This window comes from Coffea arabica, chromosome 7e (genome assembly GCF_036785885.1).
Source record: "Coffea arabica cultivar ET-39 chromosome 7e, Coffea Arabica ET-39 HiFi, whole genome shotgun sequence".
Classification (NCBI taxonomy): domain Eukaryota; kingdom Viridiplantae; phylum Streptophyta; class Magnoliopsida; order Gentianales; family Rubiaceae; genus Coffea; species Coffea arabica.
This window is the reverse complement of record NC_092323.1, coordinates 15105977-15125149: the sequence shown is the minus strand read 5'-3', so window position 1 is coordinate 15125149 and position 19173 is coordinate 15105977. Positions and strand designations below refer to the sequence as shown.

The 19173-nt window shown below is 35.9% G+C and overlaps 2 protein-coding genes across 2 annotated transcripts; both read right to left on the bottom strand.

The window, feature by feature from the left end:
- Positions 1–5570: 5570 nt before the first annotated feature.
- LOC113701661 (pentatricopeptide repeat-containing protein At4g19191, mitochondrial-like) lies at positions 5571–8136 on the bottom strand. The gene has a single exon (XM_027222417.2). The coding sequence runs from the start codon at positions 8051–8053 to the stop codon at positions 6098–6100; it is 1956 nt and encodes a 651-aa protein (XP_027078218.1). The 5' UTR covers positions 8054–8136; the 3' UTR covers positions 5571–6097.
- A 2380-nt stretch (positions 8137–10516) lies between these two features.
- Positions 10517–19173, bottom strand: LOC113702185 (uncharacterized). Its single transcript, XM_027223249.2, has 13 exons — positions 18254–19173; positions 16377–16455; positions 16179–16235; positions 15670–15725; positions 15029–15254; positions 14402–14488; positions 14223–14297; positions 14035–14118; positions 13197–13261; positions 12924–13116; positions 12706–12794; positions 11816–11930; positions 10517–10778 (listed from the first exon to the last, which is right to left on the bottom strand). The coding sequence occupies exons 1-13, from the start codon at positions 18877–18879 to the stop codon at positions 10737–10739; spliced, it is 1794 nt and encodes a 597-aa protein (XP_027079050.1). The 5' UTR covers positions 18880–19173; the 3' UTR covers positions 10517–10736.

The window sequence follows — 19173 nt, the reverse complement described above, 5'->3', positions numbered from 1 at the left end:
AATGAACGAAAAGGTCAAAAATAATTGAACAAATACTAAAAGAATTGTTAGACAACCACCTCAGATAGTAGTGTGAACTACAATTACAAGTCAAGTACCAGTAAGACTTTGAATTGAAAACCCTTGTACTATCGAAATGTTAATTTTGGTTTTTTGGCCACTAGTTCAAGACTTCATCCATGAAAACTGTAAACACACCATATTTGCACCTCATGAGGCCTACTTGCTTTTGAATCAAGAAATAGTCTGGGATGACAAATTTGACAGTCAAGTTCATTGAATTCACACCATGGAATGGTTTTGGTGAGTTATAGTATCAATCATTCTGCCTTAACACCTAAGCAAAGATCTTAAGGACACCATTAAAAGTAATAGCGGAACAGATTTGCTTCTTATTGCATTCAAGAGCATATAATTCGGTCACGCAAGCTACAAAAATAACATGAAAGAAGCGGAAAAAATTTCAATACAAACTGAAGTCAAAAACTCCTGTCTTCTTGATTAACGATGCAAGTTTGTAGGTTGTTAGTCTTTCCCTATTTCTTTTTTCTGGCCATATTAAAAGGATAATTTTTTGTTCTAATGCTAGTGCTTCTGAATTGAATGGGCTTTGGGTGGAATTTTTTACTTACAGTTCCACCCTTCACTAGCCAGGATCTAATTTGTCTTTATGCTTTCCTGAAATCACAATTTACTAATACAATGTTTGGTTGGACAAGCTTTTGAAGGGCTTTTTCCCCATTTTCTTGCTGATGACCCTGCAGTCATGCAGATACTTTTTAATTTTCATTGCTTCTGAGTGGAAGCAACCACAAAACAAGCATTTATCTTTTGAACCTCAACATTCCTCCCATGGGGTCATAAAGACCAGTTAAGTCTCACAGGCTAGTTTAATCAGGATATCATCTACTGATTAAAGGAACAAAAAGATGAAAAAGGAAAAACCGTACACAAAAAAACCACTGACAGAAATATGGAATTTTTCAATCATGCATCAGTAGATTAAAAAGCAAAGTATTAATCTGATCAGAAAATGAGAAGTTAATATTCAGGCAAAAGGGTTAATTCCTTCTAAAAACTCTCCCACAAAAATAAATAAAGGAAGAAAAAAGAAAAGAAAACTACTCTACATTCCTGACCAAAAGTTTTTAGAGCTTCTTCAAGGTTTCAACTTCTTTGCACAGAATCATTCATTGGCTTCGTCACCATATAAATATCATCGATCGACCGATACTTGGATTTCCTCTTCTTTGCGTTAGAGCCCTTGTTATGAGGATCATCTTTTCTAATCTTCTTAGATTCGATTAATCGACAGTTGCTCTCAGCACCACTAATGCCTTGATCATCATCTTGATCCTTGTCCTTTCTTTTCTTCTTCTCAAAGGTGGTCGCTATACTCTGTCTATCTTCTTCATCTCCACTTAACTGCATGAGTTGTTCTGCTACTTCTGCTTCTGCTGCAGCCATGTCTGAGTCTTTCTTGAATCCCTCTTGGGCTTCTTCATCATCTTTGCATGCCATTGGTACGGATTTCAGCAGAATTGGAATGCCAAAAAGGAATATTTCTCCTGCAGAATCACGCATATTTGCTGGTGTAGGTGAATAAATTTGTAAATGTTGATATCTGTAGCTGTATATATATATATATATATATATGATGATACGAAGATCACTAGATCAGTACGTGTTGGATGGTTTTGGATTGGTGTGTTTTTTTCTTTATTTGTTTTGGTCCTCCATAAAGCGCGTTTAAAGGATACGTGTAGTATTAGTTGATATAAGAGAGAAACAGCTGTGTGCTTGCATGGAAGATGGATGGAAGATATGTGGATTTTTTAGTACGGGAATAGGAAATTACCATACTAGCTTCCATCATTTGTTCTTATTTTGCAAATTTTTTTTCAGGTTTGTCTAACGGGAGTCTATTAGCCACTTGTTTAAATGTTATACTTTTGGAAAGATAGGACTAATTAGGAAAAATATATAAATAGAAGGAATGCTAATAATTGTTAGTGCGTATAAATATATGGTAAGTTAGATAGAATTTACATATGTTAACAAACATCCATTAGACTCCCGTTAGAGAAATTCTTTTTTTTTTTTTAATTTCATGGATTGGTTTAAAAAAAAAAAAAAAAAAGCAGACCGTGCCATTATTATTTGGTTACTCAGTTTTTTGTTGAATAATTAACCATTAAACTATTCAAAAAATATTGGTAAAATACTTTTTAATTGGTATCTAATATTTGGTAACCAATAACGGGCTGGATTTTTGAAAGTTCAAGATTATTTAGTAACAACAGATTGGAGATTTCCTAAACACAGTTTACTTGGTGGGATCATTTGGTTAGGTGACTGTTGAGTTCTTCATTCGACTCTGAAATTGTCCCATTTCTCCTGTCAGATTTAAAGTCTTCCTTGACAAAAAGAATTAAACTTTAATGGTAATTAGGAGTGGGAACGAGTCCGGTATCCATCTCATGCACCATTTGGCTGACTCGATCCGTATCTTGCGAAACAATCATTTTCTAATCCTTATTCACGGATTTTTAATTATGTGTATTAAAAAAAATGTATATGTGGTACGAGTCAGGTACCCACAGACTTTTAATTATGTAATCCTAACCTGCTCCACATCTAAATGGATATCTGACCCTTTTTGATTCGATCAAATAATACGAATTGAATATCATAATTTTCAAATCGAATTGAATCGAATCGAAGACGTTGGATTTTCGAATAAACGAGTATTTTTGTCCACCATCCACCCCTGATGGTAGCGGTACTACTACTACTACTATTAAGTTGATCAGTGAGTCAACGGTTGATTAATAATCAAATGTTACTTTTAGTGCTTTATCTAGCGATAGAAGTGAAGATGGTTTGGAACCGACTGTAGCTTCTTCAGATAAAACAAAAAATTGACCAAAATTTAATAACAGAACAACCGCCAATGACCAATCAGGTATAAACACCCCTAGTTCCTTTAACATGTGTATTTCCTTTTGAAATTCAACCTTTTAAAAATTTACCTAAGGTCTTCATTTTTGGCACTTTAATCTTTCACACTCGGATATTTATTGCGTGAATTTGCCAAGAAATTGCTATTACAAAACTAACAATTGCACGATTGCTCTTGCATTTTTACTTGACAAGTTTCAATGAGTAAGCAAAAAGTAAAAGGATGACCGTTTCAAACCATCCAAGATTCATCTAGTCTATAGGAGCCTGAATATTTGATTAAGAAAAATAGTGACATGCATCTTCTAGGGTACGGAGGGATTAATTCCATTAATTGTAGACCCAGTATTTTGCCATTCAAGTCGATTTCATTCAAAGCTAGACCTAGATTCAACATTCGTATGGAATCAAGTTTTTGAATGGGTGTTTTTGGAGTTTTTTTTTTTTTGAAAAATGTTTTATTATAGCAATTTTGTTAAAAGAATGTATGTGAGATAAATAGATGGTCGAAGAATGTATTAAAGATTATGCAAGTTAATTTAACCAATCTATACCAGTACACCAGTATATCTGCTGGTTTACTATGTGACTTTTTAACGACATTTTTATAGAAATTAAATTGATAAATGTGGATCTAAAAGCCCTTTTAACCCTAAGACATGAATTTGGCGGTCTTCATCTTTGAACATAATTTCAAGAATAAGGTCGCTTTATCATTACATTAGCATTTAGTATAACAATGTTTATCCTTGCTTGAATTTTTCTCCTTTTCTTTTGCGTTTTTCCACCCCAAAAAAGAGGCATTAAGGCTAGTATTTTACCATACACTATGGACTATTGTAGAAGTTTGACCAAAAGAAACACACAAAAAAATAAAAGATAAAATTGGGATGAATTTTTCTACCATCCACATTCCAATTGGTCTCAAGTGGATGGTTAATTTGTTTTGACTGATGGTAGTTTTCATGTCAAAAGTGAATTGCCTGCAATCAAATTGAGAAAATATTAAGACCCTTAATTAGTGCTGTCCATTTCATATTAACTATTGCTTCACTGACTTTAGAATGCCTCATCAGTCTTCAATCTAACGGCTAGAGTGCATTTTCTTTTGACTTCTTGTGTTCCACAAAATACTATCCTCTGCTGGAGGGCCAGGATTGCACGACTATGGTAAGAAAATGCCAAATTTTGGATCGTGACATGTTACATTATGACGTTTAACATCTGGGATCAACAAAGTTGTGTTAGAACTTAGAAAGAAACTCTGGTGATGCTGAGATCTTCAATCAGGTGTGTATTTCTCAATTCTTCGAGGTAATTTGTCAAACTGATACGTGTATACACATGTTTGTAAGCATATGCTCACAAGTAATAGAAAGGCTAAATTACTATACATCATATGTGATTTCGCTTATTACCATATAACTCAATTTTTTCGAGATAATTATATTATTACCCTATTATTTTATGTGAAGTTGAAAATGGATGGACACGAACTTTGGTTACTTTAATTAACGGACAACCTTAGCAGAAACGTGTAGGTTGAAATCATAGTATCCGGTAAATCCCTATATTATTTTACATATATCCACACAATTTTCTTTCTTCCTTTCTTTTTCAAAATGAGAGACTCCAAGCCTTACGGGGAAGGAAAAGGCATGAGAGTCAAACTAGAGATCTCACAGTAATCTTCCTATGATTTTATACAAAGTGGTTAGCCTCTCGTTATGTTTAATGTTTAAGTAAGGATAATATTGGCTTTTCAATTAATGACGTTATGGGGTTACTTTTGTTAAATTTATGCTTTACATGAAATCATATAGAGTTATATGAATGTTTTGAATTGTTAGGAGGATCATATAAGAATAAATAAAACCACAGGGTGGTGTGAAGTAATTTACCCTAATAGAAATGTTCTCACACACGTTCAAATGTCTGCAAATTTAAGGAAAGTTTACACAAGTCTCATTTTCTTCACCAGCATTGATATATAAGAGAAAAGAACCAGGCAATTTCATTCAATCAAGGATTGATTGACGAAAATTAGTTAAAGTATATGGTAGAAACAGGCCAACCATGTGTAAATGTCAACACTCAAGTTTAGATGTGGCCTTGTTTGCTAGCAACAATCTTATCTAATTATGCTTTACTTAAGATTGAAAACAATAACTTTTGATAGCGTACAACAAAGTAATAAGCATGGTAACAACGTTGAGTTGCAAACCGTTTGATTGTTCCAATTATGTGACAGAAAGAGCAAAAAAGAGAAAGAGAAAGGAAAGAAAATGGGATAATTATATTACTTAGAAAATTTTATGATCATTAATATTTATTTGGATTAATCTTAATACACTGAGAATATATACATTGATATCGTAGGATGCATGTCATTTAATTCCAATTTGAATTAACGTTCATGTGAAGTTCATGCTACTTGTTGGGGCTAGTAACTCGTTGAAATAATCATCAAATTGCCCTTGATAATTCAAACAAAAGGGTGAGGATTTAGTTTGTTCTCAAAACTTTGTGGACTTTTTTTTTTCATTTTTTGTTTCCAACTATTCGGATGACATTTAATTTAAATATATATTGATAGTAACTTGGTAATATGAGTAAGAATATTTCTGAATTCATAGAAAATTTCTGTATGTCATGAAATTTAATTGATACATTGATTTTGAAAACAAACTTATGGTCTAAATTGTGTACGATCCAAACCAATGAATGTACACAACTTTGTTGCATTTATCTGCATCAGTTGAAGAAGACGTATGTATACATGAAATGAGTACCCAGAATTGTTTCTGCCCCAATGAGGGATTATACAAGGGATCCTGAAAGCTGATATTATCTCCAGAGTTAAGATGTTTGTGCTCCGTAGTGAAACTGCTATTGACTTGAGGAGGGGACCTATTGGAAAAGAATCAAGAAGATCTTTGACCCTCAGATGGGTAGTAGTCGCTTGTCTTTAGGACTTAGTTAAGGACATGGTCGAAGAGTACTTCTTCAGGTCCGCTGGAAATTGATCAGGTAATTGCTTAAAGAGACTGTATCACTTCCTTGACACCCTGTTCTGGGAAGCTTCAACTTCTTAGCTCTACCTTAAATCACTAATCTAAAGAAAACAATTCTACTGTCAAAAGAATTCCTCAGACCTAAACGTATCTATCTGTTTCTTGGAATACAATCCCAAACTACTTAGTACTTCATATATTAGGCAGCCTTTGGGATGAAATTTGTCATTCACTCTGAAAGTATAGCTCTTGCCATCCACTTGAATAGTGCTTTCCCCGGGATATTTCCTGACTTGATTGCATTTCATTTTTGTTCTAATGGAAGCAACACCATCCCACCTTCCTGTTGATGCATATATGTTGGCCATTTCAACATATGGAGCAGCAGCCTGGGGTTCCAGTTCAAAAAGATGATGAGCTGCATACTCTCCAATATCTGCATTTCGGTGAATCTTGCAAGCACTAAGCAAAGCAGCCCAAATGCCGGCATCTGGTTTAATAGGCATACGTTGAATATACTCCAATGCTTCTTTCAGTTTTCCCTGACGTCCAAGGAGATCAGCCATGCAAGCATGGTGGTCCAGACCAGGACTTAACTTGTATAGCTCAGTCATCATATGAAATAATTCCCATCCTTTCTCCATCAGACCTGCATGAACACAGGCCTGAAGAACAGCAAGAAATGTAATATGGTTTGGTTCTAAACCTGACTTCAACATCACATTAAAATAATCCAATGCTTTTCCAGATTGTCCATTCAGTGCATAACCCGATATCATGGCAGTCCAAGAAACAATAGTCCTCTCATTCATGGAAGAAAAGAGTTCCTCAGCATCTCTTACGCTTCCGCACTTAGAGTACATGTATAATAGTGCATTCGAGACCCTTATATCGCTCTTCAATCCTCTTGAGATGGCATAACTGTCTATCCATCTCCCATAATCGAGGACTCCAACTTGGCCACAGGCTGAAATTAAATATATCACCGTAACTAAGTCAGGTTGCTCGCCAGCTGCTTCCATGTCATGGAACAAGGCCATTGCGTCCTCCAAATCCCCTTTCTCAGCATAACTACCGATCATGACAGTCCAAGAAACACGAGTTCTGTCCACTATGGAGTCAAACAAACTTCTTGCCGAATCTATGTCTGCACATCTGGAGTACATACAAACAAGGGTATTAAGAACAGAAACATCTGAGCAACAACCTAATCGAACTCCATGACAGTGGATCAACTTCCCAAGGAACAAAGCATTAGGTTTGGCAAATGATCCAAGCAAGTTAAGAATGGTACTCAAGTCAGGCCTAAATCCATCATATAACATATTATGGTACAACCCCATAGCCATAAATCCTTCTCCTGCATTACCACACCCAGTAATCATTGAATTCCAAGAAACAACAGTCAGAACATCCAAATCAATTTCATTAAAAACCATCTCAGACAAGGATAAATCACCGCATCTAGAATATGCAGCAATCCAAGTGTTAGCAACTGAAACATCAGCTTCTACCCCAATTCTAATCCCCAGACAGTGAACTGAAGTCAATAATTTAACATCCTTCAGACCAGAAGCCAACTGTGCTAACCCCATAGCCGTAACTGAATCCGGTCTAACCCCATCAAGCATCATCTCATTAAATAAACACAAAGCTCTATCAAAACACGACGCTTGCACGAAACCCATGAGCATCGCATTCCAAGCAGCAATCTCCCTTGCATGCATTCTATCAAACACTGCGTAAGCAAAATTTTCTACCTGATCACATTTTACATACATATTAACCAAGCCCGACTGTACATATTTATCTGAATAATAAGGAGATTTTAACATATGGGTGTGCACCATTTGGGAGCACTTGAGGCTAGAGAGTTTTGCACAGGCTTTGGCTATGAAAGGGAAGGTCAATTTGCTGGGTTCTAAGCCGTTTTGCTTCATTTGGCGGAAGAGAATAAGCGCTTTGTCTGGGTAGCCTTGGCTAACTGCATCTCTTACACCAGAGTTCATTGAAGTGACCCTGGAGAACTTTGAAAATCGGTTGAGGATTGGAGTAACGGTCGATTTCGACTTCCTCATGTGTCATTTTCATTTGGGGAAATTTTCAAGGCTTTGCTCAAAGTTCTCTTTTAATATAAAAAATTTTCCTTATTGGACAGTAGTTTAGTTCATTATCTTGTACTTTATAACTCTACGAACACTTGTATTACAAATTGTACCGCGTTAATGTGTAGTTTATAAGTTAGAAGAAAAAAGTTCAAGTTAGGGGAAAAAAAGGGAAGAGAAAAGATTAGAATTGTTATTTTATTTTTGGATTGCTCAGTTTTAACAATAAAAAAAATAATAAAGAAAATGTTAGGCATGGTTTTATCGCTCAAAATAATGGTCTTTTTAAAAAAATCACCCAAATAGAGTTAATTTGGACAGTAGTTTATCATCGTCTCGTATTTTTTAACCCTACAAACACTTGTCTTACAAATTGTGCTGCGTTAATGCCTAGTTTGGAAGTTAGAAAAAACAAGGTTTAAGTTAAGAAAAAAAAAAAAAAGGAAGAGAAAATATTAGAATTGTTTTTTGGGGTTGCTCAGTTTTAACAATAAAAAAAATAGAAAAAAAAGGGTTAGGCATGGTTTTGTCTCTTGAAATAATGGTCTTTTAAAAAAAATCGCTCAAATAGCGTTAATTTGGACAGTATTTTATCATCATATTATACTTTTTAACCCCACAAACACCTGTCTTACAAATTATGAAGTTTAGTTTGAAAGTTAGAAAAAAAGAAAAAAGAAAAAAAGTTTAATTTAGGAAAAAAAGGGGTTTTTGGGGGGAGAGGGAGGAGGGAAGAAAAAAGATTAGAATTGTTCTTTCAAGTTGCTTGGTTTTACAATAAAAAACAATAATAAAAAAAAGGGTTAGACATGATTTTATCTCTTGAAATAATGGTCCAAATAGATTAAATTTGGGGGTCTTTCTGAATATAAGTCCATGAATTTTTAAAATGTGTCTAGCCAACACTAGATGCATTTGTGTGTTTAACTGACACGTCGTGAAATGCATCTTGGGCTAGAATTTGGAAAGGGAAAAAAAAAAAACAAGAAAATCAACACAGCTGGAATTTGGTTTTCAGAAATTTGGTTTTGAGGCACTGAGTGGTTGTGAAACCATCATGTTTTTGCAATAGAGGCCTTTTGGGGGCTTTGATCATGGATGTAGCTTTTGAAGTGGCCAGCCTGCCTGTCACCTTCTTCTTCTTTCTGGACGAAGATGGTGTTTGGAACTATAAGCCATCGTAAAATCATTAAAATTGAACAAAATATTTTCTAATAAGATTACAAATTGATGACTTTCATATAACTTCCAATATTTATTTTGACCAGCATTCAACTAAAAAAGGAGTTCAAAACCATTTACAAGTCTCAAAGAGCACCCACTAGCCTCCTTCAGGCCCTCTTCAACCTGATTGAGCAACCATTAAGTCCCCATCTGAAAACAAAGATATTTCTTTCGATAATTTTCAAATACACTCTAAATTAAGACTGGCAACAGAATTTTTACGAAAAAAGGGGGAAGAATTAAAAAAAAAAAAAAACTGATTTCCAAGGGACAAAAGAGTTCATGAAACTAGATGGAGATTTTAAACATAATTACAAGGAAAAAACTGAAGGACCTAGGTGGAAGAATAAAAATGGTACACTTGAGTCATTAAAAGCTATACAACAATTGATAGAATAAATATTTGGTAAGATATTTGGGCCCCAATGGCTACCCAAGTATTTTCCAAAAATTCCCACCAATTAATGGATATAAATGAGATTAGTACCATTTCAAACCCAACATCAAAATTAAAATATCCATCCCGCCTAAAATCCCTTTAAGCATGGATAGCCCATTGAAACATGGAACAAATTGCCACCTCTATCAAAAAGGGACATAATTTAGATCTAAAATGAAAAAGATTCTTTAAATGGTCAAATTATATTCCATCCATAACAAATAAGATTGCAAATGAATCAATTCATTCGCAAGTGCTCCCAAGCCAGTTCGATCAAAATTCAACTCAAACTCAATTAATACTGAATTCGAGTCGACCAAGTCAAACTACCAAACTCGAACAATTCGATTAAAATTCAACTCAAACTCAATTAATACTAAAATCGAGTCAACCAAGTCAAACTATCGAACTCGAGCGAGCATAAAGATACTCAAACTCAATAGCTCATCCAATTTTATACATATATATCTAATATTTTTATTTATTAAAAAAATAAATATTTTATTCATTTTTAAAAGATAAAATAATTATTTTTAATTTTTTAAACTCAAATAGGCTTGTTCGAGCTTGACTATGCTCGAATTTGTGATGGAACTTTCAGTGCAAAACTTGAGCTCGATATTAGACTTGATTCAATTAGACCAAAACTTTGACTTGACTTGGTTTATTTGCAACCCAAATTGCAAGGCGGAAAGGGGAAGGTGAAAGGGAAGGAGTATAGAGTTAAATATGTAGAAAATTTCGAACCATCCCAACAACATTTGCTATCATGCTAATAAAAATATTCGGTACTACATTTCAAAGGGAAAATAATCGATCAAATTGTATACACATCCACCACATAACAATAACCAAATCTAAAACCAAATTATACATGTGAAGCAAGTAGAGTTATTGTAATCCACATCGTAATGAAACCATAAGCAAACACGCTCAGCAACTCCACTTTAAGGTTGTACTCCATCCACATTGATTCCAGCATGCGGAACAGTATCAAGCAGCCCCTTTAAATTTTGCATCATATTCATATGGTTGCTGCAAACAAATAAAATATTCGTCAAAATTAAGCAACCCAAACATATGCATTGATCAATGTACACACAAATATATCACCAGTAGTCATAATGCTCCAAATTCTCAACCTTCAATCACATTCAAATGAAGCATTTGCCTCCAGACTAGCTTGCATTGCCCCCAATATTTTCACATCATAATCAGACAAGAATTACAATTTCTAAACCTCAAAGGAGCATCATAGACTGGAGATACAAAAAATTGCAGTAAAAATAATCAAAGAAATTAAAGATCCATACACACTAACATACAATTTGAGGCCATCTATACAAGTGCCCCAAGTTCACAGACACATTCTGTTAGATAAAAACTTGACCAATATGAACTACTTAAGTTGCTTCATGTTTTTTAAGTTCAAATGCTCTACTTTTTGCACGAGAAATGCAATGCAAGAACACTAGTCTGCATGTGCTTGTAAGCGCACCTTCGCTACACATATATGGTTTTATTCTCCACAAACATAGCTAATGTTGTAACTTAGCATTGACATTGACAGTTGAGTTCAACATCACCATAATTAGTTTATTATTCAATTGAAGAATGCTTCCACACATATTTCAACTGTGGAAGGAAACTAGTGCTTTAAATTCATCAGTTAAGCTACCAGTTGGGACAGGCCCAGGTGGCCTCTGTCTACAACATGTCGGTCAAACTAAAGAAAAGAGCCATTTTGCGATTGCATTACTGATTGTAGTATCAGAACCAAACAAATGTACACGCACGCGCGCACACACATACGTCTATATCTCTCTGTTTGCCTGTGTGTTTGTGTGTCTATATATACATATGCACATACATGCACACACATGTATGTACATACACACACACACACAAATATGCATGCATGCATATACACATATACATATAATGTGAATGTCTGTGTGTGTGTGTGTGAAAGTGAGAGAGAGAGAGAGAGAGAGCACATGAATAAATATTAAGGAAAAAAAATAGTGAATGTGCTCCTCCCATTTTGCAAAAACTATGGTCCAATATATTACCAAGAAGATTGCTGAAATCAATCGGCGAGCAAACCATCGCTTGTGCATGGCTTGTTGAGCACGTGCTGCAGCCTCCACATTCTCAAAGCGCAAATAAACATAACCAGAACTATTCCTGTAAATGACATAAAATGGAAGACAAAATCAAGCATAAATAATACAATGCAACAACTGACAAAGCTCAAATTTGCTGCTAAAAATAGGAAATACCAAGGAAAAGAGAGTACATGGGGCCGGTTCTCAACTGACAGGAGTTAAATATCTGTTAATTATCTTCAGCTAAGCTTCATAATTTCTTGAGAAGTGGACCATTATTATGATTTATAGACTGAATGGTAAAAGCACGGGAACATAACAAGTAGACATACAATGCAATAGGATGTCTGTCGCTCAAAAGTTTATACTCTCAAATTTTAATTGTTTTTCTTCGCTGACCTCCCTTGTGCCAGGAAAAGGTAGGTATCCTCAATTCTTTTTGCCTTTTCCATGCCCCTTATAGCTGCACTCCTACCTACTTGAATTTCTTTCCACCTTAACAGTAAAAGACAAGATCACACCCAACACATTTTTTATTCTCTTTCCATATATTTGACATATTGCACCAAGGATAATTGTCACCTGACAATTGGCTACTATCATAGAAAATGTTGCTTTGGCAGTTAATTTTAGAGCTTTGCTGATAAATGAAAATCTTTAGTCTATAAAGCTAAAATTAATAATAGGACTCTGCTAAAAATCCTGTTTCAAGTTTAAACAATCTTTCTGAGAGCCTCCTCCTTTTGAAATGCCAACCATCTTCAACTAGTATTCATCTCAGCAAGTAAATGATTTCTGGTTGCGGATACATCAGAAGTCAAATACCAAGCATACACTCGAGTCAAGATTCTTACTTGTCCACAAGGATATGCTTCACCGGGCCATACTTTGAACATTCTTCACGCACATCATCCCTGATGTCCAAATCAAATTCTGGATCCGTCTGCAAACAAAATTCCAAGAATAAGCAAAAGGAAAGGCAATGACAAACACATAAATCTTTGATTAGGAATTCCATGCACGTATGGCAAGTATGTGTACTTGTACATAGATCATCAAACAATTAACAAACCTCAGTTGCAGGATCAAACATATTCTTCAAAAGTAAACACTCGCTTGGGTTGCCAATGGGCTCTGGGGGCATTAAAACTTGTGCTGGAAGTACCGGAGCAGACATTGCTGTAGGTGCAACCATGGGCATGGTTATGGATTGTTGTGCAGGAGTTGCGCCATTAAGCGCAGGTACTCCAAGGGAACCAGCAACACTGAATAGGCAAAAGATATCAAACTTCCGCAGCAAAAAAGTGAATTTCCAGAGAAAAAGGACATAATACTACAGACAAACCTTGACGCAATCCCACTGCGATCCAGTTTTGCCATTAGCATTGCTCTTGATTGAGCATTCAAAGCCTGAATAAGTTTAAACCCATAAATAAGTGTTTAATATTAGCAATTAAAAGGAATCAATATACTAGATTCAACAAATTTCAGAGCAGTCAAATTCTCAATTTGATTTGTTACTTCAGAATTTGCTCAATGTGTGTGATGCAACAAGCAATATCTCTCAACTTAAAGCTAAACTGTTTTTTAACAGAACAGTGATGCTTTCAGAATAATTGCCTTCAAGGACTATTTTAAATTATAATTTAACATCTTGAATAGAAATCGTTGAAAATCCAAAAGAAAATTGATCATACTTCACAAGTTGAAACCTAAAACCCACTTAGACAACATTCATGCATCATATTGCTGTTGAATTTGAACAATTTAGTGATTTACACTGTTAATGCACCAAACGACACATTCGTTAATTATCAATTCCATCAAGCAATGTCTCAAATGCATTTGCTAAGTAGTCCATCCTACTAGAGACGTGATGAAAAGATAATACTAATTAAGAAAACAAGTTCCAGAATCCCAATAAGATAAAAGTAATATTCTATAATCAACACCACAGTAATATTCTATAATCCCAGGATATGCTGCTATTGCCACCTATCAGCCACTGTATTATAACATAAAGTACCCTCAGTCCTGTCTCTCCAAAAACATACATTCAAATAAATGTTGATTTATTACGGGAATACTAGGTTGGCAAAAAATTTAAAAACAGATATATTATCAATTAACTATATCCAAAATTAGGGCATTTAAAAAACTGCAGTTTCACAAAATCAACTAACCAATCCACCCCCATCATCATCATCAAAATCGGCAGTTTTCTGCCCTGAATCTTGCACTCCAACATGATCCGTAACAGATGAAACCTGCACTCAAAAACATTAGAATTAGACACTGCATCAATAAAAATTATAAAAAATGAAGTACAATATATTAACCATCTAATGAAGCTTGAATTTCATAAGCGCACCTTAATAGTTCGACCAGCAATCTCCAATTTCCCATTTAGAACTTGCGCAGCCTTTGCATGTTCTAGTTGAGCAAACTAAAAATAATAATCATGTCATCAACATCGTCAGAATTAAGGATTCATTGAACTGGTATAATTAGCTAGAGAATCAAGACATCAAAATCTTAACCAATACCGACTTGAACAAAGCCAAAACCTTTGCAGTGTCCAGTCTCAGGATCAGTAGGCAGCTGTACAAGTTCAACGGGCCCAAATGCTTCAAAAATCTGCAAATAAATAGTTACCAGATTTAGCAAATGAAGCCAGATACCACAAAACACTGCTAAACAGGAGGTGCAATAAAAGCTGGACTACAAGCTAATGACCATTGCGTAAAAGATTAAAGTCCAATAGGCCAGTGACAAAAAGCTTTAAAAAGACCAAGTCAGATAAAAGGAGAGATCATCCCATGGCCAATTTCTGATACATAAAGGAAGTGGCAAGGATATTTACCTTTGAATTACCTAAAGCTAAAATTTATTTTGCTTCACCTAAACTCGCAGACCTCAAAGAATTAGTGAATCTGTTGATATGCCAACACGTTCAACTTAAAAAAAGATGCAAGAGTTAAAAACCCATCTACCTCCAAAGACCAGAGGTGATCGATGATTATGGAGGGGAAAAAGTGCCTTGTAGACTGATAACTTCTAAAAGGAGCAATTTCCCCAACTCCTACAACTTTCATCTCCTACACTAATTGAACAATGGTATGAAGTTTGCTTTCATCCAACTGCTTACTATGGTAAAACATAATTTGCAAAGCTTACCTGTTTAAGCTGAAATTCAGTCATGTTGAAATGTAAATTTCCAACATAGAGTTTCCTATCTGTTGCACCATACGGGCCCACAACGCTTGAATTACTGGAAGCATTTGATGGAACAAGGTTCTTTTCTGCCTCTGATGGTTTAACCATAACAGGCTGTCCATGAAGTAGATGCCCAGATAGAGCAATTGCCATCGGCACAGACATGGAATCAAAGAACTCAATGTACCTGCAGTATCAAGGGAATCAATATCAAGACTGCAAGACACAGAAGTCAAGAAAAAAGTTGGAAAACCAATGGTTGTAAAAGAAATCGCTGTGGAAGATGAATCCCAACTTAAAAGGCTCAGAACTAAGAGATTAATAGTATTAAGTAATAACTAACCAAGAATATCAAAAAAAAAAAAGCCCCAAAGTGAATCAAGCTCAAAATCATGGGAATACCAACGTATCTCAAAGATGCGTCAAAAGAGACCAGCTAACTACATTTGAAGGCCTTCTAACAAATCCATGAATTTAGCTTGAACTCCTTTTGGAACATTATCCAAAAGTAAGACTTGACAGCACTACAATTTTATAATATTAAAAAAAGGTAGAAATAGAGAGCAACCAGAAAAGGAGAAAGATACATAAGGAGCACATACCCAACTCCTTTTGATCTCCTCGAATTTCGATCCATGATAAGACGTACATCCCTCACCTGGAAATTAAAAATAGCAAAACTGAGAAGAAATGCCAAATAATTTGATCCACAAAAGAAAAATAAAAGTTAAAGAGCAAAGAAATGGATCTTATAACTTGTCATTCTTCACAAATTGAATTCATATGCATACAAAACATATCTACTCAAACAAGCACAAGAATTATTATGTTATAATCAAAAATCAGTTAGTAATCAGTAGCAACAAGCAAAACGTGCAACTAATACCATGTATTCCATGCAATGAGACCATGAATCTTTTGCAATTCAGCGCACTCAGACCGTGAGATTTTTCCCTTATGTATATGCATAACAGTGTACGAATATTAGCATAAACAGAAATTGAGAATCATTTATTCTTAAAGAAATACAGCAAAGGTTGGAGTTATAATACACCACATAAATACATAAAATGATGATATCCATCCAAACAATAGACAGAAGAACACCAACCTTTCCTGCTTTTGAGAAAAACTCGTAAACATCCCTCTCAGTTGCCTTCAAGGGCATCTGCAATCAAAATATGTATACATCAGCAAACAATATTGTCTAATCCTAAGCCTCTCCTCTACAAAAAAGAAGCAACTTCGAACAGGCAAGTAATTCCTGTAACACTTGATCTATAAAAATCTGGGAAGTTAAGCCATCCACCTGGTAAGCAAATACTGTTCTCTGATCCCTTTCTGGGTCAGCCTCAGGTTCCACCGCTTCTTTCTTTTCTTTAAATCTCCTGCATAAATGACTCAGAAAATAGTAAGTATAAACCCTACAATGAGAGGAACATATTAACATATAAAGCCTTATAGGTGTATTTTCTTGTAGAAAAACTTATCTCAACCTCAACATCATGTTCTCCTCCCTACCACAGAGATAATCAACCTCCTTAAATTCCAAGCCAGCACCCTACTTTTCCATAAATCAAACTTTTTGATAACAGAAATACCAAAAACGAATACCAACTTCAAATTTAACAAGTATAAACATAAAACATTCTAGACTATGATTGTATAAAGTTCCTCAGCCAGTGGTCAGCAAGAGAGTGAGAACAAGCACATCATTTTTCAATGCTTAGCAAATTTTTATACTTCATTAGCAATCCACCTTCAATAACAAGCAGATTAGAAACTAAATGTTTTCGCTAATTGTCAACTAAAGCCCCCTTATTCATGTAGACCAAGTCACTTCTACCCAACAGCAATGGATGACTCAAATTAAAAAACAGTTTTAAGCTTAAGTACAATTAAGATTAGAAGGAATATCAAAGAAAAACAGGGGGGATAACAAGAAGTAAACCAGAAACCTAAAATCTGGCTTATGATTTCAGCAAGGAAAATGACTGGAATAACCTTCATAAGTTCACTCCAATCACTATTCTGGATGATTTAAGACCATTGATTATTTATACTTCAATTAAGATTGTGTTCATTAGGACACTCGAGTTCACTGATATTTTGAATCAAAAAAGTCATTCAAACAGAGGATTTGCTATTCTGGTCCCTGTTTCACTGCAAAGAGGGAACAAGAATTATGGGGATAAGGCATTTTCGTCTTCACAGTGAACAAAAGGCTGGAAAACTGATACAGCCTCACCACATGCGTTGCCAACCTAAAAATTGAATACATCATTGATCAACATCTCAGCTTAGATGTAAGAAATCAAGCTTAATCCAGGTATGCAAAAAACATTAGAAGGATTGAAGAGTGAGCCAAATCTTAAGGCCGGAAAAGAGAAACACAACAGACCTTATCAAAACCAATATGTGGAAAAGCCACTTTCTTCAGACAAGCCGTGAAGAAGTTTCCGCATGTTAGCCCATTAAGATGCATCTACGATTTCAACCCAAGTTAGAAAGTTATATTCTTCATGCATAAACTCAGACTTTTTTCTGCACTTAGCCATTCTACATATTCTTTCTGTGATTTCATCTGTTGGCAGAGATTTGGATACACATGCATATAACAGAACAAGCCACACTGGAAACAATTGTGTACACACACGTGTGCTATATATGTATGTCTACATATGAACTCTTAACATTTTTTTTGCTGCAATTACTCGGAGTCCATTTGATTGAGAAACTCCAAGATTGGTGATGCAAAAACAATAAGCAAAAACACACATAATTAAAATAAGCCACCTCCATAAGTATAGGTAGGGCAAATAACCTTTAATCGAAAAGGCCCTTCATAAGTCAGTGAAGTTAAACCATCAAAAACCGAACTTCATAAATCATATGTTCCAATTTTCCATATCAGTTCACGAAAAACCACTCCAAGCAAACAAATTCACTTACCCATCATGTGATTCTAATGATATCAAAGTCCCCGTGCAAGTGCAAAGAATCTTAACCATCAACGAGGAAAAAAATTCTCAAATCATTAGCAAGCAATGCCTCATCTGAAAGCACTCTAAACGTAATTAACCAAGAATTATTTGCCAAGTAAAGCACCATCAATGTATGTAAGCATAACTGTGTAGAGAAATCTATAAAATGCAACGGCAGAAACAAGTTAAAACTGAGCATCACCTGCTTTCCCTCATCTCGAGCTCGCGCTCTCGTTCCCTGATCAACTCTCTCTCCCTTTCACGATCGAGCCTGGACCTGCTTCGGCTCCTCCTTGACCTCTCCATTTCCTTCGACCTCTCCATTTCCCTATCTCTTTCCTTCTCCTTTTCCCTATCCCTCCTCTCCCTGTCCTTCTCCTTCTCCTTGTCCCTGTCCCTATCCCTCTCCCTCTCCTTCTCCTTGTCTCTGTCTCTCCTCTCCCTATCTCTTTCCCTATCCCTATCTCTCTCTTTCTCCCTCTTCTCCTTGTCTCTATCCCTGTCCCTCGAACTCCTCTCACTCTCCCTATCTCGACTCCGGTGCAGCGAGCTCCTCTCCTTCTCCCTATCCCTATCTCGTTCCCTCTCGCGGTCTCTATCTCGGCCGTTTTCGTCATCTCCCCGGGACCTTTTGCTGGAGGAATTTTTCCGATCTCTTTCGTCCTCGTCAATATCACCTTCGTCCTCGTCGCCACGCTCTTTTCTCCGATATCCTTTCTCCTTGTCTCTCTCTTTCTCGGCGGAGTCCTTAGTCTCCTTCGTTTTGGACGGAGGACCGTTGGTTTCTTCCACGGTTTTCTCCAAATAATCGTACTCGTCGAAGTCCATTGCTAGTGTTCCCCGACGTGGGAATGCTGGTGGCGGTGCCGCCGGTTGGTTTAGCAGAACCCTACTATGGGAGTGTGTGTGAGAGGTAAACTATTGGTCGTTGTTAGGGTTTTTGAGAGGTGGAAATCGGTGGGGATTGTGGTGTATATCATGCGTTTGTTTGGTAGTCAGGATGGGCTGGGACTTGGATGGAATTCTGAGACGGAATGTGGTTTTATTGGCAATTCGACTTCGAGTTGTGTCGGGTCAATTGAGAAAGTCGGGAAGGAGGTGGCTGGGTGGTTCCTGGTTCAA